This window comes from Panonychus citri, unplaced genomic scaffold (assembly GCF_014898815.1).
Source record: "Panonychus citri isolate SS breed McGregor unplaced genomic scaffold, ASM1489881v1 Contig00063, whole genome shotgun sequence".
NCBI lineage: Eukaryota > Metazoa > Arthropoda > Arachnida > Trombidiformes > Tetranychidae > Panonychus > Panonychus citri.
The window spans coordinates 1,703,122-1,728,191 of NW_026515468.1; the positions used below are offsets into that span (position 1 = coordinate 1,703,122).

Here is a 25,070-nt window from a genome sequence, read left to right on the forward strand (position 1 = left end):
TTTTCTTCTTTCTTTCTCTTTCTCCTCTTTCTCCTCTTTTTCCTCTCTTTCTCTCCTACGCCTCCTTCATCATCAGATTTCCCTGCCCCTTGATCCTCATTTTATCTACATGATGTTCGATGGTTGATGTAGATGATGATGAAGATGAAGATGAAGTTGATAAAAGAAAGAGAAGAATAATATCTTGTTCTCTTTCTTTTCAATCTCTTTTTGCTTATCATCCGATTGGATGATAACATTTTCTTGGTTCGACCCATTCGATGCAATCCAACCAATGATAGAACTTTATTCTTGCACCCAAACTCCTCCCGTTTTTCTCTCTCATTCTTCTCTTTCTAAATGCTCTCAACTCATGTAACATCAGTTTGACATTTTCCTTACGAAGAATGAAGTGAATCACAGAATCAAATTCTCCTTTTCTCTCTTTCGTTATCATCATCTTGTTCGCGAAACCCGACGTTTCGGGCTCTTATTTTTTCTATCTTCATCTTCATCTTTTCTTCATCTTTATCTTTGTGTGAAAATCAACTTTTCTTCAAAATCTTAATCATCTTTAATCATCTTCATCTAATCAGTGTTATTTTTGTGATAATCGGAAAACACGAGGGATTAATTATTGAATCGTCTTAACAATCAAGTGAACAAAAGTGACTATTGTTTTGTTTATCTTCTTGTTTATGTGTAAAAGAATTGATTGAATTTTATTATTAATTAATAATAAACATTCAATCATTGATAATTATATCAAAATGTTTCAGAATTTTGTAGCTGGTCCTTATACCAATTCAGCAAATCAACAGAATCCTTATATTGGTTTGTACAGAGGACAATATGTTTCATCAGATTCAGATAATTCAGGACTAAGAGCCTCACCCTCATGGGCTTCAGGATCAAGTAACTGTAATTCGGATGATAATGCTCATCCTTATCATCCTTCACATTGTTCAAATTCGATCGCTGGACGACTTCAATTCCAGGTAAATATTATCGGTCGATGATTAACAATCGTTGATTAATTGTGTCATTTCTCTGTAAATTGTTAGGCTCCTTTGGCAAGTTCTAATCATGTGGCTACCTCCAATTTAACTGGAACCTCTGGTGGTCCAGTTAGTGTTACCTCAGCACCTTCAATGTTACACATCTCTAAGTCTTCTAATTCTCATTCATCTTTGGAGTCTCGAAGCAAAGGAAGATCAGGAGGAGGTGGAAACAGCAACAACCATCACCATCATCAGGGTGGAAACAACAACAACAACAACAATTCAAATAATATTGAAGTGTCATCAGTGGCAAGTGGAACAAGTAGTAATAGTAATACCAATGGTCTAAACAGTAGCTTAAATAAACCTCGTGAAGGTAATAATTCAAATTCTAATAATAATAATGATCATAATAGTAGTAGAAATAATAACAATGGTTCATCATCAAGTCCAATCAATGGATCATCATCACCATCTCCATTCACTCATCCTTCACATTTATCCTCTCATCTTAATCCTCACCACCAATCTCTTCATCCTTTATCTTCAAATCATCATCATACCAGTTATTATGGTAACAACAACAGTAGTAGCAATGGTCAAACAAGTTCATCACCAAGTTCAACTGACCTTTCATCACCTTCTTATGGATTCCCTCATCATCCTCATCACCATCACCATCATTCAGCATCTTCAGCTCCATCTATTTTCCATAGTAGTTCTAAGTCTTTATCCGGTTCACATTCAAATCTCAGCAGCAAATCGAGGACCAAAGGAAGGTCAGCTTCCGGTAAGATTGATTATCTCAGCAAAAAATATCAACTTATTGTTGGCACGAAATTAACAGTTGACAATTTAACACTTAATCAATGCTGATACACTAACAACAATCAACTTTCTAACCTGATAACCAGCTAATTTAACCAATACAGATGAAATAATTAACAGTTCAAATATGATTATCAGCGTTTTAATTGCAATTGATACAAAAATTGAATTAATAACCCAAAGTGAATCATTGATCTTGAGCATTTAAATTTAATCAAATCAATCAATGAAACTAATTGAAAGCAATTGATTGAAGGCCAATTGACTTGACTTGTAATTATAACCATTTGATTGATTTACCTTGATCATTGGCCCAGCCAATTAAGATACAATTAAGTGACAGCTTTTAACAACAAAAATTTTGCCAAATTAGTTTGTTATGTTTGTAAATCTTGTACCAGAATTAAATTATGAGATGGGAGGAGATGAAGATGATGAAGATGATTGAATGAAACAATCACATTAGTTTATCACCTATCATCTCATCTGATTGTTTTAACATATAATTTAATTTAATTGTGTGTTAATCATAAACAGCTCGGGTAACCACAAGTAATCAACTTAAACGCAATTTATTAGCAACATTTTTTCTGTTGACAGTTTTCATTGAAAAAGATTTTATATAATACGATTGCAAATGGAATCATGTCAATCACCCTGAATGAAAAAAAGCAACAGAAACTCAGGTAATCTTGAGAAATGTTACAGAAACACTTATATCTTAAGAAATATGAAAATAATGAGCTTTAGTTGTGTTGACAGTAATCAAGTTAATCTGTTTCAAGGATCAATTTCACAAAAATGATCCAAATTTACTCTAAAAGTTAACAAGTTGTTGATTGAAAATATTGTATCAACTTGTTATTTAATCAGATTATCTGATTAAAATTTGAAATCTCATTTGAATACAAGGATGATAATTGAACGAGGAAACAGTAGCTCCTGTTAACAGTTACAGTTATGGTAATGATGATTGATTATCAGTTTAATTTGCCCAAAAATAAATTGATTACCAATCGATTTAAATAATTGTTTATCAAAACAATTGACTAAACAAATGATTAAGTTTAATTATATTTTTGAATGGAAATGATTTTCAATATAATGTTAACCTCAATGGTTAAGAAAAAGTTGTAATCTTGTTAATGGTCATGTTTAACCAGTTATTGTTGAATTGCAATTGATTGACCCATCAATTGTTAACAATCTTAATTCACAATTAAGGAAGCAAACAAATACTCAATTCTTGAATTGAGTTTGGACAAACAATTTAACTGAACAGCCTTGAGGTGGTGTTTGATTAACTAGCGTCACAAAGCAATTTAACTAAACTACAAATCATCAAGTTAGTTAAATGAACTTGTAACAAACTAAATCGTTACAATTGATAAATTGTAAACTCTATTATCTTTTCAATACTTCGGTGTAAATAAACTTGCCCCAAGTTTGATTACATCTAATAAATCAGAATCAAAGGTTTTCCAAATTAGTTGATTAAGTTTCTTTTTAATCACCTAATCACCCAATCATCAAACAGTTAACAGTCATTTCTAGTTTAATGTTGATAATTTATTATACTTTTTACTCGATAATCACCGATCCTTAATCATATTTATTATTAATAATCGCCAATTGGGTTACAGGTAATTATTAAGTTAACATCTCAATTTAGTCCATGTTAACAATATAAACGATGAGCTGATTCACATTCAATCACGATTAATCCAATTTAATATTCTGTTAATTAAAAAACGACTAAACAGTAACTTCCTTGAACGAAATCCTGGTGTTAATTATCTTTCTAATTATTGTTAATCATCAGATTTAGAAGGTAACTAAACGTTGGAAATCTGTCATTTTTTACTTAGTGTCAAATGTCATTATAATCTGAGTTAAGGTCAATCTTAAATCTATTGAACCGTAATCAAGAAACTGACCAACATAGTGAATAGTCACAACCTAAAAGATTGAATCTTTAAAATGCCCTGGAGCCTTTTCTTGTTACAGTTGTTGTCCAGGTCTCAACAAGACTTAGGCAATTGTCTCAGACAACTGATTAACGATATGATTAAAGATGATTAGTCTTGGACTTAGATTAGTCTGATTAGTCTGATCCCTCGATAAACCAGATGATTGGTGTTCACCCTTTTTCTTGAGACCATAAAAGCCAATCAACTTTTTGCCCTTTCCAAAGTTCATCCTTACACTGAAAAGAGAGATAAATAGACAGAAGATTAGGATGATAAAAGAAAGAGGCAAGAAGATAAGGGAAAGAGAAAGAAGAGAAAAAGAATCAGTTGCAAAATGAATTTACTTTTTCCTTTTGAATAACATTGATTCTTGATTCGCAGTTAATCAGCTTCAATTTCATGAATTAACTTTTCATCAAATGATAATTAATTAGTTAATTTGATCATTATTAAAATGATTCGAAAGATTAATAGTTTTTTTTTCTTTTTCTTGATTTGCTTTCATCAATCCAAATGATGATGTGAATTAATGATTCTTTACTTATTTGTCTTTCCTTACAATCATCATCATCCCAAATCATCATTGCTAATCATCATTATCGTTGTTTAATTGTTGCAAACTTGCAGTTAATTTGATAATATTTAGTTACATCAATTGGGAGTTAAGGGGTGGTTGAGGTTACTCATTAAATGCTCAGCTTGGGCTTGACTAATAAAAACCCTAAAGGAATTCAAATTTTAGTTTGATTGGAACAAGAAATTTTTAATTATTCAGAATTGATCATTATTATTCTGAGCAATTGGAACTTCATTTGTGTTTCATTAAATTGCGCTTTTACTATTATTAGATTAATAACAAAATGAGGTTCAAATATGAGGCAGAAAATTCAATTGTCTTCAGGCTTCATCTTTACCATGATACAATTTACCTGGAAGATGATAAATAACGTGACAAAAATTCAAAGGTAAAAATTTGAATTAAATTTTTACTTTACATTTTATAATTGATTTGTTAACTTTTCGTTAATCTCGAGTGATAATTTCATGATTATCATTTCAGATTCAGTTTAGATTATTGAAATTATTTTCTTGATGTTTACAACATTCAAATATTCAAATTAATCTAATGTGACAAGTTAAGCCACAATTGAGATGAGTTTATGGTTTGTTAAATTAACTCCTTCAACAATTAACCCAGAAAATTAATCACAATTGATGATGAATTGTTGCTACTTGATTTCTCTCTCTCTCTCTCTCTCTCTCTCTATCCACTAATTAATAGAATAAAAATTAATAACAATTGATTATAATGATGATGGAGAAACAATTAAGAGCAACAGCAAAGTTTTCTTCCTATTAATTAGTTTATTGTTTAATAAATGATTAAACTTGCACTTTAATCATTTAGTTGGGACAGAAGATGAAAGGATGAGGATGGAGATGAATCAAGTTGAGGCCAGTTCATGATTAGAAAGAAAAAAGTTTCGTCCAAGAGAAAAAAGAAGAAAAATTCATTCTTTTCATGGTAACTTTCAATGATGGATTAACATCTTATTTCCTGAGGCGATTAAATCTCATTCAAACTGTTAATTAAAGCTCATTATAATAGCTTGTTAATGGTCACACATTAAATTAACAAGATGAACATCACAAAAGACTTTTTTAAATCACAATTAGAAGGGAACAATTAAACTGATACCAATTAATTCACATTAACAGTTATTACTTTCTAATCATAATTGAATGATCAATGCATTGGAAATGAACTTATTCACTTTTCACCGGAAGATGAATATCATTTATTCAACTAATGAAGAAAAGAGATTATTAATTGTTGGTTAATAATCGGATTCAGGTCAGGCCTGATTAAAGCTCTTATCCTGTAATGAGGAAGATGATGATGCTCATTTTGACCATGAGAGAGAAAGAAGAAGATGAACAAGAACGAGATGATGAAGGAAGAGAAAGAGAATGATGATGACTTGAGCCTCGAAGCTCATCAACTAAACTTCAACAGAATTCAGTTGAATATCTTGACTACTCGTGAGAATTGTGAACCTTATTAACTGTCAACAAACCCCTTCCCTCTCATCACAATTAACTCAAGTTATTAAACTAGATTTAAATATCAAACCTCGCATCTAATTGTCTTCCTCTAATCTCAATTCTCATCATCATCATTAACATTGTAACTCTTACAATGTTAACACTTTTTCTTGAAAACAAAGTTTCATTTTGTTGTACCAAATTTGTAGTAAATTATTAACCTGAATCAAATGTAATCATGATTATGACTATTTATTTATTATCAGTTCAAATTAGCCTCAGGCATTAATTCAACTTCATTGAGAGACGATAACAAATTATTGAAATGATAGTATAATTATTTTTAAAGAAATCAACTCAATGTTCAAATTCATTGTTGATTATGAGATTTTACTGGAAATTATCAACTATTGCTTCGTAATTTTTTAATTAATTAATCAGAGAAAATTTAATTAAATTGATGAACAAAAATAAATTTTCTCAAAGGAAGGAAATTGAAACTTTAACCATATCCTGGTTTAAATTAAGGTTAAACCAGAAAATTGGTTAAATTTACCAGAGATTTGCGATAATCGTTCAACATGATCGTCATCAAATTACTGATCATATCGATATGTTGCAATCTTATCCTATACTAGAATTATTATTAATAGAAATAATCTTATCTGGAAATGTATCGATTCTGTTACTATGCGAATACATTTCTACTAAACTGATTCAATTGATCGATGAAGAAACTATGTGAAAGGTGTTGATTGGTGAAGAAAAAGTTACCTTGTAACAAGACTGACGATTTATTAATCTTATCTGGATAATCTAATCATCACCGTATCATTTTCATTCTCATCTTCAACCAGTTCTGCAAGGTAATCGTATGATTATCTTATTATTACCTTGATTTAGACTTAAGGTCAATCTTTCATATGAATTTGAATATAGTTCCTGATTGTTGGTAATCTTTGCACCTTATTTGTTACTTTTGTTTTGTGCTAACTAACAATCAACACATACAACGTGTAAACAGTATTCGTGGTCTTTCAGATTCACTCATTACTATTATTATTTTAATGACAGTTAACAAGATCCTCAAGTGACCTGAGCACGTTTCATCAGTTAAACATAAGCTCTTCATGTATTCGAGTGTATTATTAACATGATGATATTTAGCTTTTCATCTTAAATGATTATTAAGGCTATTTAACTGTAATCATCTCTCATCATCATCGTGATTATGTTGCAAGGGAACCAATAAGGTTCCCGCCAAATTGTAACTCTGATCTTGTCAAGAGCAATTTCGCTTGTTGATAAATTGTTTCTTCATTTTCATAGTTAATCACTTTTAATAACATTTAGATGAACATTTTGTTGACATGTATAACCTTTAATTTTGAATAAACAGCATCAACAACAACCAAATCAAATGTGATTAGTTGTGATTAATTGTTCTTCTCAATGAATATCCCTATTCCTATTCATTTATTACCTGATTGTTTATTTTTCTAGGTAAATAACAATAGAATTGACAGTGAAATTATATTAAAATTGTTTAATTGATGTTCAATGTTTCAACTGAATGCATCGATTAACAGGAAAAGAAACATAATAAAATCTCAGGTAAAAGCTTCATATTCAATATTAATACGAGAAGATGAGAAAGAGAGAGGAAGAAAAGTCCGAAACGACGGGAGAAGGTCAAATGATATTTAAAGGGTAACCTTCCTTTTGTTTCATGTTCATTAATTGCTACATGGGAACAGGTATTAAGCACCCACTGATTTCCCCTTTTCTCTTACCTTTTCCTCTTTCTTTTCCATCATCTCATTTCTTACTTGATATTTGCCTCGAGGCCATTGACTCAACTTGTTGATGCTTAGTAGACCGCCATCTATGTTCATCAATCTGCTTTGGAGAAACTTTTTAAAATTCTGGTGATGTCCTCATGTCTTGTTCTCTCTCATCGTTGTCATTTCATTTTTATTTTCATTCTCCTTGAAAGAAAAAAAACTTGTCTTCTCTCTCTCTCTCTCTCGTTTTTCTTGTCTTACTTTATATTAATTTGTGTCCATTTAAATTACGTTTTATTGATAATCAGCTTTAGATAATCAAATATAAAATTGTTTGAATGTTACTTCAATCGAGTCACTGAATCTGAATTTTTCACATGAAAATAAGAACAATCTTATTGTAACAAATAATTCATCATTTTGTGTTCATGTTATCAATCAGAAAGTTAATATTGAAATTGAGAAATAGAATAAAATGAAATGAAATATGAATAAATTGATAAACAACAGAGACAAGAAAGAAAAATTTGAATCGTTTTGTTGATCCTATTTTCCATGAGAATCGAGAAAGCGACTGTCAAATGTTACACAAAACTTGTATCATTTGCTTATTTTCATGTTTCTCATCACAAAAAAAAACAATTGGAAATCAATTGATTTGATTACATGATCTCATCTCCTATAAATTGAGTTTATTTATATTCGTTTGATTTGTTAATTTGATAAGAAGCTTATGAAGCTACTTAAGAAATGATTAATTACTTTTTAAATGTAACAAAATATTTGATGTCACATTATTATATTGAATCTGAATGGGCCACCCTGAGATTATGAAGATTATGATGGGTGATGATCTCAACAGGGATTATCATTATTATCAGTTATTAAGTCAAGTTAATATGTTTGCTTTTTGCTTTTGTTGAGAAATAAACAAGTAAAACATTATCGCTTTTGTTGTTATTTGTTGATAGTTTGAAGCCTTCAAGGTTTTTCTTCAAATCAAGTTACTATCAACTCAACGTAACCAAACCTGAAATGTTTCATCAAATTACCTTTAATTTTATCAAATTAACTACCAAACTGGGTGGTAGTCACTCCTCTTCATCTTCTCATCATTTTTACAAGTTTTCTTTTCAAGATAAAAAGAAAAAACTTTTCTTCGCAAAATCAGCTGATTACGATTATCAACAAGTTAACCCAAAAGACTGATTATTTTATTTGGATCGATTATCAAATTGTATCATCGTCAATATATCAGATTGAGACACTTTCCACTTTCCACTTTCTACTTTTATCATCATATTATAATTATGATCAATTATCATGATGATGATTATGATTAGGATTTTAATGACAATCGTTAATTACTTTTGGTTAAATGAAAATTGTCTTTAGTTGCAAATTAACTTTGAATCTCTGACAAAATAACAATTCACAGAATGAGAAACTTTTGTTTCTTCAAGTGGGTGAGGCTTTTGGTTAATGTTTTCTCTTTGGAATCATTTCCAAATATTAACATGACGATTCTCTTGACAAAACGAAACCATTTTCAAGGTTCGTTATCATAATAACTATTTAAGGGCCAACGAGTTTTACCCAGAAAGTGAGTGTTGCAGATCCATTGTTGGTACTTTTCACCTTACATTTCATGTTCCTCTTTAAACTGCTTCTTGTTATTATGAAATATTTAATTGTCAACAATTAACTTAATTGTACTTTGACATGGATCCGACTAATAACTTGTCATAATCCGGTCATAACGAAAGAGACAAATCTTGAGTTAGTTACTCAAACAATTAGCACATCAAGACAATAAATTATGGGCTGGAAGAAATAAATTGTTCATAACTTTCCCTCAATGAAATAGTAAGAAAATTAGTTTGTTTAAAACAAGTCAAGTTAATCACTTTTATTTAGTTTGGTTTCTATTCAAACAATTAACTAAATAATGAGTAACCATTAACCACTTGAATAGACATCAATATAAATTGACATCTTTATGAACCTAAATTGAATCATTTCAATTGATTAAATGTTTGAGTCCGTTAATCAGTTAATCAGTTAATCACTTTCAACAAAAGTCCACATGCTGAGTTTAGATTATCCAACTTGCAATTTACCTGAAAAAAGGGAACATTAAAACGGAAATTTTTCTTATCTCGAGTAATTTAGGCTGGGCCAGGGTATAAATCATTCGCTGTTTGCTAACCCAGGGGTTAGTTTACCAACTATCTGAATCTTTATCATGAGGAAGAAGGAAAATTTTATCAATCTTGAGAAAATTGATTCAACGAAAACCTGAAATTCTTGTGACTTTCTGATCAATATGATCTTCCAACTTGTTCATCTATCAGATTCTCTTGCCATTTAATCAAAAGAATAGAAATTAATCAATTAATTCATTGATTGCCATGTTCTTGTTCTTGTTTTCACTTTTATTTATTTAAAACAAATCACTGATTTAATTTATGGACAATTAAAAGATATGATTAAATTAAATTACTCATGCAAATGAATTGCAAGGAATATTAATTAAAAATTGGGTCAATTAAAGGTAATCAATTTGTCAGAATTTTGTTCAATCTTTAATCTTTTATTATGATTAAAGGTAAAATTTAATAAACAACAATTCAACTTTTGATTAAATAATTATAAAGGTAAACATGGAGAGAAGCAATTTAACGGACGATGTTTAATTGTTGCTCTTTTAAATTATGTTTTCAGGCTAAATTGTTGTTTCAATTTGCAAGTGAATCGCAAGAAGAAAGCGCAATCAAGTTAAATCAATAGAAAGAAATATAAACGATCACAATCAATCACAATTTGTCTTTAATCAATCTGTTCGATAAATGATTTAATGGATTAACTGTTACCTGTTGGTTAGATAATTAACAACTTTTCCTAACCTGTAATTAGACTTGAAAGTTAATTGCATTGATTGAATCAATTAGAGAGACTCATCATCATAATTATCATCAATAGACTGATGATTACAGTTTATGTTTGTTTGTTTGTCTGAATACTTAATAGAAACAGAGAAATGATAATAAATATAATTGTTTCTTAATCAAGGCCACACAATTAGTAAACCCAATTGAATTGAAATCCCTTTAGGGCATCTTGAGGTCCAAATAGTTGTTTCTACGAGGCTCATGTCTTTGCACAATAATAACAAGATGATGATGATGATGGATAATAAAAAACTTCCGTTCTAATCATTCTAATTGTAAGCTCATTCATTTTCAGGTTGACAACAATTAACACAAAACCAACATTGAATCGGATGGTTACTGATGTTTTCTTTTCATGGTTGTAAACCTCCAAGAGGTTGACCACTTATTAATCTCAGACTACAATTTCATGCTCATGTTGATGCTCATGTTCACAACAATCAACATGAAACAAAAAAGGTCAACAAAATAGTTTATGCAATGATAAGCAAGACAACAACAATCAAATTAAATTTATCTTCAGTGACATGACAACTTTTTACATGATAATTGATATAATCATTGTTTTAATCTGATTGAATTAATATCTTGTAGCTCATTTGAATAATCTTATCCTTAATTGGTTATCATGTTTACCTTACAACTAATCATTTTGACCATAATTCTGTCAACAGGTATAATAATGTTGATCGATCATCATCATTATCTTCATCATCTCCATCATCATTTAGAGTATAATCATCATAATTAGGCAATAATTGACTAACGAAGAATGTAAATTAGACAACAATTATCATTTCATTGGAAAAGGTTGAAAATTGTGTTTACGAAAATCGCAACTTGGAAAATCATTTTAATTGCAACTTCAGGGAATCGTCATGATGATCACTTTTGATTAATTAATTAAACCAAGTCAATTAATTAAGCTTTTCTTTATTTGACAAAATTAAATTTAATCTGAGTCGTTAGTTAATTCAAGTACTTAAATATCTTTGATTTGGAAATTGAATCAACAGTTTTTCCTTTTCCATTATCAATCATCAAGAATAAATTACTTCAATTAAAAGTTAAATTACTATCACAATCCTTTGAATGATGGGCCTAGATAATGAGAGTAGTTTATTATTAACATTTGGTGAACTAGTTAATTGTGAACATTGAGTGTTGATTGTTATAAATCACTGGACTTGCAGTTGAAAGTTTAAATTGGTTCATCTAATTGTTGATAAATGTTATCAAATTGTTACAATTGTCGGTGTCAGAAAATGATTGGCTTAAAATGATTAATTATCTGTCCAATTAATCTAATGCATTAAATTATTTAAACTTAAACTGTTGTCTCTCAACTGATTACAATCAGCTAATTTTAATTCAACTTTAAATTAACAGTTAACTGTAGTCACTTGAATTACGCCCCAATGTATGTGTTTGGTGAATGCGATCAGAACTGTAACACTCAAAGTCTCAAGGTTAATATTTAAAAGGGAAGTTGTTTGTTTGTTTCTTTGATTTAATTTCAAATTAAATTAACACTAATGCTGATAATCGATTGAACTGTTAATTGTTAATTATCTGATTTAATTGGAGTAGTTAATGTTACCCATCTCATCTGTGAACCATCAAATCAAATGAAAGACCAGAGACTTGATCAACTTGACTTTTGCTACAATCAACTTGTTACCATAATAAATGCTGGTTAATCAACATCAACAATCAAATAACAATTGAAATCAACAACCGATAATCAAATGAAACCAATTTAAAGACCAAACAATTTAAATTAAAATTAATCTTTCCTTTTTCCTTCCCCATCCCCGATCAATTAATTACATGTTAATTATTTAATTGAGTTAAATGTAATCAAAATTTACTCCATTTTAATTGTTTGTTTAATGTAATTAACGTGAACCATATTATCATTTTCATTATTTGCATCTAAATTTGACCTTTTGATTTTAATTGTTGGACACTTGATAATTGATAATAGTTACTTACACTTTAATTCACACTTAATCCTTATTATTATCATTACCTTAATTACCATGATTATTATTACGAGTATTATGATTATCATTAATTTAATTACTACACATATTCATTCATTCATTCATTCATTCATTATGTTGATCATCTAGAGGGCCGAGAATGCGTTAATTGTGGTGCTACTTCAACTCCTCTCTGGCGTCGAGATGGAACAGGTCATTACCTTTGTAATGCTTGTGGACTTTACCATAAGATGAATGGTCAGAATAGACCGTTAATCAAGCCCAAAAGAAGATTGGTAAGTTAATTAATTAATTAATTATTCATTTTCCATTGTTGTTGAACATCATCATTATCTCGATTATCTCCTCCATCTACTTCATCTCATGAATCTCATTTGGAGAAACTTGTTAAATCTTCTAATAGATAAATAAACACTAAAAAGGTTCTTCAGGTGATTGTCGCCGTCTGGACTCTTCACCTTAGAGTTTAGGCCAGTGTTTTTCGCTCGATACTTCGAAGCGATAGAAGATGAGAAGGTTACCTGTTGATGGAACATTTTCCTTGTTCTTTGTCTACCTTGATTCGAAAGAGGAAGAGGCAGAAAAGTCTTTGTCTAGACAAAGAAAGAAAGAGAATAAGTGGAAATGAAAGAAAAAAGAGATGAAAAAGCAACGATGACAACCTCAAAAAAGGTTCTAAGGCCAAAATGTGAGGGTAGAATTTGACCTTAGGCAAATCAAGATGGAGCCAAGATTATCAAGATTCTCTTTCTCCCTTTTTCATCTCCCATGTTTATGTTTCATTCCAACTCCCTGTCATCATTTACCCTTAGGCTACGAAAGTGTCTCTTTCTTTTCTCGTTACTTTATACACTCAGTTGATTCTCCTTTTAGATTGACTCTTAAGAAAAGGTGACTAGTGAGATGATGAGAAATTCAGCCCAACTCATTTCATCTTCATCTTCATCTTCTTTTCTCTTTAAATGTTAAATAAAAATGATTTTTAATAAAAAAGAACAAGTAGTTTTTCTATTGAATATCAGTTTGTTTGTGACAAGATTCTCATCAGGGATCCAAGAGAAGGAGGAACTCGACTCACCAGGGAGTCTATTTAGAACTGAGTGTGTAAAATTGGCGGATAATTTGCTCACAGGAACTTGCACAGTTACTGGAAGGTCTTGGTATCGATTGAATTAATATTTACATTGCATCTCAAGAATCATGTTGATTGCGTGCAATCAATTTGATAGCATTCAAGTTGATGTACCACAAAGTGACATTGAACATGACAATTGTGGTGTCACTTAATGTAACTGATTGGATCATAAAAATTGGATTAACTTTTTACTTGTTTTTTATTCGCAAGTAACTTTTCTATCTTTCCGGTTGAAATAACGTGCTGTCTGAACACGCTGATAACACGAGTTGATTAACTTTAACTTACTTGAGTTAATTTGTATCAATGAAACAACAATATTGTCAAGGGATTAAACTTACATTCGGCTCATCACCTTCTTGTCAAGATTAGTCGAGAAGATGCTCAATTTCATGAAAGAATAGTACAAATTTCAGCCAAACTAATGAAGGATATTGCTAATGGATTATAAAAAGAGATTGACTTTTGATACATTATCCAATCAATTAAACAATCGACTCCTTAATCTAGTTCAAAGTAAAAAAATATAATCTCAAATTTAGTTTTTATCTCTATCCGTTTAAATTGATCTGTTGAGTTGATTATGTAATCAATTTTAACTTGATTAACGGTTAATAATTACAATCCAACTTGAAGTGATTACAACCACTAGTGACCTTAGAATCTTCAACCTTATTCTGATGAATGAAAATGTTGATAAATCAAGAAAATGACTCTTTCTCATTCTTTGGTCAAAAACAACAACGATAACAAATTAAGTGAACAGGAAGATAAAGATTAAGGAATAGCGATAAAAAGACTTACCTGATGATGATAATGATGATAGTGAAGTGGACAAGCGGATGCTTAACGTTGTAAGTAATAAGATTTATGAGAAAGTAAAAAAATGGTGATGATAAAGTGAATCAGATTAACTATTTAAAACCATCCGGACATTTTTGTCTCGTAAATTTGAAACACTTTGAATTATATGTAATAAAAGGTTAACATTGAAACCATTTTGCTAATCCAATTTCAGTTAATCTTTTTTCATCTTATGTTACAATAATTCTGTCAAATTTTGTCACCAAGATCATATCGTGCTCTTTATTAAAGTAAAAACGAGTTCATGGTAACAGTGAACAAGATAAAACCGAACTGAGTTTGTGTCAATTGGTGTCAACTTGGATTAACTGGTTACCATGTAAACTTGTTTTCTCATTTCATGATAGTTTATGTTTCTATCGATGGATCGAGACATGAGTGATTCGCCTATCAAAATATTAATAGACTTGGATTATCATCGCACTTTCCTTATATTGAATTACTTGGTTTCCCTCGGATATCGGATAACATTTAATCTATGGAAAGAGAAGGTTAAATGTACGACACGAAATGAATGAACATTTCGGACCATAAGAAGCTTTTCTTTCGTGCCAACGCACTAAGAAGATGAAGTTTAATGTAACCGAAAGAATAGAAATTGAAAAAAATGCTCCAAGCAATTTAGATGATTTAAGAAAAGCCTAATAACTCATCAATCCATCATCATTATTATTACTTGTTTTCCATCATTTGCAAGATGAATTCATGTCATCACCTTTTAAACATTAATTTTCATCACTATTATTATCATTTTCTTGTTAAGTTTAGTATTTACATTGAGGAAATTGTTGTTTAATTGATTGAATAATTTGTATCTCATCATCATCATCTTAATCACGACATCGTATTATTCATACCAATCATGTTCAAGATGATTCCATGATAGTTTGAATTTATGAGAAAAGGGCGTTCGATGTGATATTATTTTCATCGTCAGTTCATTTGTTAATTTCTCAGGAAATTAACATGAAGGTAAAAAGAAAAGACAACAAAAGGATATCCAATGGAGAGAATTGAATTATCTCAACCATGAATATTAGTTATCAATAAAATTGATTCATTGACTTTCTTTTCTTTTCAATCTCTACATTGTTATTACCTTTCTCTTTGTGTTTTCTTTTATTTACCATAGAGATTTTATTTTGTCAACTCCACCCATTAGATCATCTCTTTCTCTCTCTCTTTTTGTGGTTCCTTTACCTTTTCTCACACATGAAACTCACCTTTACCTTGAATAACATTATCATTTCCCGATAATAATAATATTAATAAAAGATGATCATCTCACTCCTTCCAACTCCTCCCAAAATGGACATGCGATCATCATCAATAATAATAATACAATTTGGTACAAAAGAAAAAGAAACCAACTTGTCACTACTTGAGCTCAAATTGGTTCTATTGATAGATAATAATACTAATATAATATTGGACCAACTACGGAGCCTCTTGACTTTCAGGTAACATCCATTAAGGCCAAAGGTGAACTCCCAGTGAAAACAAGTCCCTTGGAGTCGCGTTATTATTATTCAAATTACTCGAACCTCCCATTTCTTTCAATTTAATTGAAACTTTCCTTTTCTCTTTATTATCATTGTAACTCTCTCGCTCTCAAAATCATCGGGCCACACACATCGTAATTCAATCACGTTCAGTTAATCCATCTCAAAGTATCGATACTTAATTGGACCATAATATTTATTTGATAATAATAAACGTGGTTAATGTTTTTTACTTTAAATTAGACCGATTATTATAATTACATGTTAACTTTACTTTAACAAATCAATTTGTTTGTTTCATTGATCAATCAATCAAATAATCAAGAGGTTCAAGGTTTAAGGAAACAAGTTACTTGATATTATTAATTGAGTGAAGGAATGAACAATGTTGGTGATTTATTGCTTCTAATTTGAATTAATTTGCCAAATTAAGAGACAATTTCGACAGCGATTACAATTCAAGCTGAGAGGCGACACTGAAAAGAATTTGAATTATTTTCTTTGGATTTTAAAGTAACTTTATTAAGATAATATTTTGAAAGATTATCCAAGCATCGAGTCGATGTATCATTTACGCTAAAAGCTCATTCGTAGTCTTAAAACGGTCAAGCTAAGTTGATCCATTTAAATGGAAAGAATGTTAATTCGTTGGTTCATCAGGAATGTTAAGTAATAATAACAGATAATGATGATGATGAGCAATGACAATTGATGAATTTAAGGTTAAACAAACTGAGAAGATTATTAATATTATTTTCCTTTATTTCTACCATATGATTGAACAATAGTCTGCATCAAGAAGAGCGGGGACAAGTTGTGCCAATTGTAAAACAACAACAACAACACTATGGCGACGCAACCATAATGGCGAACCCGTTTGCAATGCTTGTGGTCTCTACTATAAACTTCATAATGTAAGTTTTCATTTTGTTATTGTCATTGATTGTGAGGGAAAAACACCAACAACGAACTGTGATAACTCGCTGTAAATTCAATGAGAGATGGAAATACAATCTTATCATCAACTCAATGAATATCGAATATGATTCAATGTTGGAGATTTGGTCTTGTGAGTTGGTACGAATTTGATGACGATGATGTTGATGAGATGAAGATGAAGATGAAGATAAAAATGAAGATGGAGATGGAAATGGTGAGAGCAAAAGGAAGAAGGATAAATATTATCTTCCCTTGAATGAACAAGAATGCGATGGTTTGTTTTGGTGACACAGGAAAATGTCTGGTGCCAAGTGAGTTGATATAGTTGAATGAATATTGTGGGGATGCTGAAGATGCTAAATATACTCTGTATATCTCAGAGAGAATCATCTTGTCGCCTTTCTGGAGCCAGAAACTCTGTAACCGTGACAACCACATCCAATCTCCCTTATCACCCAAGCATCATCTTCATCTTCATCTTCATCTTCATCTCCATCCTCATCTTTATAGTAAGTTGAGACTCATCCACTTTAATATGAAAGGGATGTGACATATGATGTTTAGTAGCGATAAGAAATCAGTCGCAACCATCGGTTAACCGCTATAACGTTTGTCGTTTTATTAACTCAAGGATTTTTCTTTCCAACTAATTAGTTAATCATTTCAATATAAATATCCTATGGGCTATAAGATAAAACAAGTGATTAATTAATTGGAGGAAGAAATGGCCATTTATTAATCTAAATTGTTAATCAATTGTAATTAAATTTGATAGTTAACAGAAGACGAAAGAGCGATCAAAACGTTTGCACAATTTACATCTTGATTTCTGTTGTTTGTTTACAGTAGTTAATCAATTAACGATAACCTTGATTGTTTTCATGAAAATAACAACAAAGTTTTCAAGGTAAATTGATTTAAAAGATTTAATAAGTTAATTTAGATTAGATTTAATTTAATTACAAATTGTTCTTTACTTTCCTTTAATTATTATGATTGAATAATGGAGAAAGGAGTGAGTACAGACTCTCGTTAATTGATGAGACATTAAGATGAACAATGGAGCTTAAACTCTAATGAGATTAACTGAATCTTAATCATCTTGAAACACTTTTTCTAACTCAAGTCAATCAACTCAGCTCAACATTACATTGTACACATGATACTCATGATCTTCATGATGCTCATCATGTACCAAAAGTTTCTGGTCCTTTTGCCAAAAAACAACATTAAAATTAACAATGTTAATAAAAAACAGCTCCTCATTTTTTGCCGATATTGTTATTAGATTAGCGATAAGTTAATGGATTAAACTGATTCAAATTGAATTAAGCCAGATAATCAGTTGATAATAACTAAATTAGTTGAGCATAATCATCATTATCTCTACAAATTTAATGACGATTATTTAGCTTCTGTTAATCAAACAGCGCTTTCAATTATTGCCATTAAATTGATAACAATTTGTGATTAACGGTTGTGTGTCCACAAGCAACGATAATTGGATTTTATCATTTGTTTATGTTTTTTAGATGAAATTTACTATTCGCATCCAATTGCGTGTGTTAACATTGTGTTGAGAAGATAATTGTTACTCTATGATGATAAATAGGTGAGAGAGTAGAGAAGATAAATAGATGTAAGTCTAAACAAGATCATCTGTTATTATCAATCGGACAACCGGTTCGTGGAGAGAGAGAGAGAGAGAGAGAGAGAGAGAGAGATTATTATCATCATCTTCTTATAAGAAAATAATGATAATGATGATGATGATGAGGTGATGATAAGTTTGTGGCTTTTACTTGGAATATCTTATTCTTGAGTAGAAATGATTATCATGAAGATGAAAAGAGAATAGAAATTGTCTTAGGTTTTGAAGGGAAAGATTCATTCTTATCCTGAGCACATCCTCATGAAAGATTAGAATGAAATACAAATGAAGAGGCCAAACATTTCCTAGGAGAAGCATCAACAACAAGGTGATGATGTAGATAATTAGAGCTGAGAAATAAAATGTATGTAGAAAATGTAATATTTATTTACCTTGAACATGAATTAAGAAACAAAAATGTGATAACTGATATTTGAAAGTTGATGTGGTAAATTTTGAATTATCATCATGATTATTATTATTATCATTCAAAGTTCCTTAAGCTTTACACTTTTTCACTTTGTTCAATTGCGATTGGGTTGATCAGTTCACACTCTGCCAACTATAATTTACATTGTGAGTATCACAAGGCCACAGTTTATCCGGTTGTATAATAATCATTATCATCTTGATAATGATAATAGGATGAGATTAAGATTCTAATGTATCATTTGTACAATTTCAACAAGTTCCTTCATCACCATAACAACAAAAATCGTGATTCCCTGTTGCTATTATATCATTTTGTAAATTGTGATGTTTGAATTCAGTTGATTGTTTGTTGTTACTTTTGTATCGAGTTTCTATTATTTCCATAATCTATTTTCAAATTCATTTAATCAACACAATTAACAATGTTTAATGTTGATTTTTCATTAGCCACAATTCAATTATGTATCATCCATCAAATGTACCTTTCAATTGTTTTCTTTGTGGAGATGATTAGTTTTCATTTATCAAGATTGAAGGAGTTTTGAATCGGGGCCATGATGGATTGAGAATTGAATTGATTGGAAAGATCGACCCGATAGACTCGGGCCAATTAACAACAAGAGATTGTTGATAGTCTTTAATATCATTAGATGATAATGATGATGTTAAACAGAAATGATTGTTTTCTTTGATAAGAATGGAAAAGATTCACGAACTTTTACCTTATTCTTATCTCCATTTACCTGGATTAGTTTGATTGCGTGTTTGTTGTTATCATTTGTTCATATGCGACAGTTTAGTCATGTAAGCAACCAGATATTGTTGTTTACCTGAGTAAACATCTTAACTTGTCCGATAATTTCATCAGATAAACAGAAAAAGAAATGGAAAATTAGTTAACTAATGTAACTCTAAATACAAGTTACGGGCGTTTTCGTAATGATTAAGGTTTAATTCAAATCAATGACCTCAATCAGATAATTTGAGTTACAGTTGATATTCAAGTAAATATGAAAGATAATCAAGATTAAGATAAAGTGAATATGAATCTTCAGTAGCAAAGGAACGAGTAATCACCAAAGTGAATATTATCATCGATGATAAGCAAAAGTAACGGTTCGTTTAGTTTAAGTTGAGTCTTTTTGCTGTTGTTGTTTTTTCTTATTCCATGATAACGATTTATCAATGATGAACTAATTCTAATTCTAATTCTGATTGTCAACTGATTCTTATGTTTAGGTGAATCGACCCTTGACCATGAAAAAAGATGGAATCCAAACACGTAATAGAAAATTATCATCGAAGGGAAAGAAAAAGAAAGGTCTTTTACCGATTACCGAAGTTCCCGTTTTAAAACCTTTGGATCCATCGAAACCTTTTTGTAGCTTTGCACCAACTCATGGTCATTTATCGTCCGCCATGAGCTCAATGTCCGCCATGTCAGCTGTTAATCACTATGTTCATGGTGCAGGTAATATGCCCCTAGGCATGGGTGGATCTCATTTCATGTCAAGTCACACAGGTATGCACATGGGACCCAATCAACATCATCCAGGTCATGGGTTATCGGCACTCTCATTCCAGGCTAGTAACCAAATTCTGGGTTCGATGGGAGCTGGAGGATTGGGATTACCGTCAACAAGTAGCATGGTCGGTGCTATGGCTTAATACATAAATTAATTAATTATTATCATCGTGTCATTTTCATAATCATTATCATCACATCGACATATTATCAAGGAAAGAGAAAGGAAGAGACAAGATAATGATGGAATTACATTTTTTATTGTTAATCCTTTTATTAACTAACTCATCTTGAAAAAGAATATAAATGCAGCGAAATTGATTAACTCTCCATGAATTGATATTCTCTTGGTCAAGATCAATTGGCGATTGTGCAGCATCAAAGGCCAAGCCAATAATCAACTTGATATTTGCAACTCGACATCATCACCATTATAATGTTTGTCTTTTTCTCTTTCATCATTATCATCCTCTTCATCTTCACCTCTATAATCATTTAAATGGTCAATTCATCACTTGACCAGCATATATATCTATGATCATCACATTTCTCTCTCTCTCTCTCTCTTTTCTACCTTCATCATGTTTCTTTTAAACTGTCATCCAAACTCTCATGAGAAATGAACCAAGCCAACAATAAAATTCAGCTTATCAAATGATCTTCAGATTGAATAATTAATGTTGATCTGTATTCGATAAATATTATCACCTAACGAACTGAATAAATGAAGTGATTAATTACAATTGAATTGATAAATAAAAGGAAAAGAAGACGATTGATTGAATTAACACGAATATTTAATGGTTTCTATTGTAAATCACTTGAAAGAAAAAGAAGAAAAAACAAATTGATTCAATCTCTTTTTCTTTTCTCATCATCTGTTCCTTAATCTTCATCTCTTCCTATCTCTCTCTCTCTCTCTCTCTCTCTCTCTGCCTCTCATAGTACTTATATTATCTGTATATGGCTAAGTAAAATAAAGAGTATAAAATATTGATATTAAAACAGTTCCTTTGAAAAGTTAATTGTAATTAATTATCAACTGAGAAGCAATTAAGTGAATGGCCAATTATATGTGAAAGGCAATTGCTGACAATTATAACTGACAAGCATTCGCTTCCTAGTTACGATTATGATTAGTGTATGGGAAGAGAGTGGAGATCTAAAGGTAAGTGAGGACATCGTGTTGTTGGACAATTTATTAAATTGTCTCAACTAAATTGATGGAAACAAAGAATAGAAAGTTTATCATTTTGTTTACCACCTTGGAACTTGAGTTACTATTAACATGGATTTTCAATTGGAACCTTAGCAGCGAAAATGTGAGATAAAGAGAAAGACCATTTCCATTGTTGTTGGAGAAAAGTTACCTTATCTTCTTGTCCATTATTCATTGTTAGCGATCTCAATGTGACGGCAATTGAAAAATGGCCTCAATTTGTAAAAGGTAACAGTATGAAGCCTGAAGATGAAGATGAAGATGAGGACGGGATGAGGATGAGGAAAGAGACCAAAAAACGGAAAAATATCTTACTCGAAGATGAAGTTCGAGATAATGATTAAGCTGATGTTATTCTTTGTATTAACTACCAGATGGCTTATCCATTTGATTTTATCATTTATTTCATCAAACAAACAAAATGAATGAACATCGATGTAAATCTGTGGCTCCTCCTAGGAATCATTGCAATCAAATATTTCGCTTCAATAAAACTGACAAAAGTGCAACTAAATAAAGAGACGATGTTGATGATTACGAAGAGGAGATGAGATGGACTGATATCGATATAGTGCCTCTAAAAGTGACCCATCAGACTAACGGGTGTCTCAGGTATTGTCAACTCTCTTCTTCTAATGTTAACCCTCAATAGAAAATCCTTTCCTGTTTCTTTCATTCTCGTTGCTTTATTCGCTTTTTTATCTTTCATCAGAATTTAAGTTGTTCTTTTTCTCCTCTTTTTCTCTCTTCTATTCTCATCTTCCCTTATCAGTTCAGATTATTATTCAATAAACGAATGCGAATCAAATGCTGTTTGTCAAACTCATCACCGAATTCAACTAAAACATCGAATCTTTTTTCGCCATCTTTTCCATTCTATTTACTATAAGAATCGATTTTATCTCTCATCTATTATCGAATGTACCTTGGAACGTGCTTGTTTACCATTTTACCCACGAGTCAAGAGGAAACTAAAGATCAAAATGATTTAACCTTTAAATCGAATCAATTTATCATCTTATCCTTAATTTTGTTCAATGAACAACAAACTTGATTTTATCTGAATCCATCATCAGGCCAGCATAATTTACTCTTTGTGTCTAATGATGATGATGATGGAATCAACAATAAGTATTCAAATTGTCTCAAGTGCTATTGTGCTAAGTACCTTTGATGGACATTATTTCTCTCTTCTTTTCTCCTCTTTTTCTCCTCTCGTTCGGATAAAATGTTCCCTTAATCTAGTTTATGGTTAGAATACTCTTAGGAGACTTGAGGTTCATTAGAAATCTAAATTGGCCCTTAATTAATTGTTTTGTAGTCGTTTACATTCACGGTGGATCAATGGTTTCCCTTTTCGCAATAGCCCTGCCCTTGGTAGAGAAGCTCAACTAATATATTCTTTATTAACATCATCATCATTATCATCAGCAGAGGATCATCAACATCATCAGAATTATATCAAACTAATGATCATCTTCTTGATATTTTTATCCTCATATTGACCCAGCCACGCCTCAGAACTAAATAATAAAGGATGAAAGGCTATTTAATGTCTTATAATGTGATACAATTGTTGTTGTCTTTAAGATGCTAAGTATTTGCACCTACAAACAAAAGTTAATGTTATGGTCACTCACGTTAAAACAAGAGGTGGTAACATTAAGTTTCCCTTATAAAAGATCCGCTATCATAATAACTGAATCGTGATTTCATCTCATCAATTGTTAATCATTTTCTTGGTTTCTTTTTTTCGGCAAAAAACTGGATGAGATTAAGTTGATTGTGATACTGTGTTGAAGTTGATAATGATGTGGATAAGAACAAGGAGAATATGATTAAGGAGAAGCAGAAGTGGGAGGAGGAGGAGAGGAAGGGTACCTGAGAGGTGGACAAGAAGGAGGATAAGGCGGTTGACTTGGTGGCAAAGACTAACCTCTTATACTGACCGCCTCTAAAGTTGAACAACATTATCATCATTATCATCCTCATCTTCATAATCATCATATTCAAACATCATCTGTTAACTATGATTACATAGATAAATATAAATATAGATCCGTGTAATTGTCAATTTAACAAGCTTCCGCCTAATTGTTACTTCATTCAACTCAATTGAACGTTAATCATGCCAACCCTAATCATCAATGGATTCTAATTCATCTTCTCTTTCTCTCTCTTTGTTTTACTCAGGTAAACAAGGCCAATCCCTGAAATTTAAGGCCAGTTGAAGGGCAGATCCTCGGTTAGGTGTGCCACAGGTAAAACGAATCCACAAACACTAAAGATACCACATTACACCATTTAGATGATCAGGTAAAAGGTTGATAACGAGCCGTGGAAAGGTGATGTAAGTGAGCGAGATGAAGTTGAATTGTGTTCACGATACAGGCTTCAAATTGGAAACATTGATTGGATGTAAATAAAATATCAGATTAATAATTCGAATCCGATTCCAATTTTTGTGTTAACCCCTGTTGAGTTTTTCTCATTCAATTTAATGGGTGATCTTGAAATCAGAAGCTTCTTAACTCAACAGGGGATCCATTTATTGATCTAGTTTCATTTACTCTGCTTGTCAATCACAATATCACACACTTTTGTTTATCTATAACCTCAGTTAGTTAACTTAATTGTTTCAATTAAATCCACTCAGTGCAACGAAAACTTTTTTATTTGTTTAGATGGTCAATGTACTAAACCAACAACTAAATTGTGACTAACTTAAAGTTGTTGTTGTTGTTTGGATAATCTGAAAAGAGAATAAGATGAATTTTATTTACACAATAAATGGACATTGATCGATACTCGAACTTTAACAATGGACTTACAAGATAATCCGCTTTCTCTCTTCTCTCTCTTCTCTCTTTTCTCGTTTTTTTCTTTTCTTCTTTTCTTCCTCATCTTCCTCTTTGACAGATACAAAGTTACTAAGTTGTATTCAAACAAATGCCTTTTTCAGCCCTTTTAATACCTTGTGTTCAAATGGTCAAAAAGATAACATCTACTTCACTCTACCTATGGTGTGTCTCTATAAGTGGTCCTAGTGCTCGTTTTGTGTGGCCTCAAAATCAAATTATACTCGACAAAACAAACAGACGAGAAGGTGAGATCCAGTGACTCCATCTAGCAGATTTTAAAATCATTTTCTCCGATTGAGATTATCAAGTTTGTCAGATTAGTTGAAACTAAAGGTCGAATACTGATTCTGATTCAATTTGATTCGAGTTTACAATAA

General features: G+C 31.0%; 1 protein-coding gene across 1 annotated transcript; it reads left to right on the forward strand.

Annotated features, from left to right (window-relative positions):
- The first annotated feature begins 365 nt into the window (after positions 1 to 365).
- LOC128386002 (trans-acting T-cell-specific transcription factor GATA-3-like) lies at positions 366 to 21,271 on the forward strand. The gene is made up of 5 exons (XM_053344954.1): positions 366 to 977; positions 1,044 to 1,770; positions 12,695 to 12,840; positions 16,855 to 16,980; positions 20,328 to 21,271. The coding sequence occupies exons 1-5, from the start codon at positions 750 to 752 to the stop codon at positions 20,754 to 20,756; spliced, it is 1,656 nt and encodes a 551-aa protein (XP_053200929.1). The 5' UTR covers positions 366 to 749; the 3' UTR covers positions 20,757 to 21,271.
- The last annotated feature ends 3,799 nt before the right edge of the window (positions 21,272 to 25,070 follow it).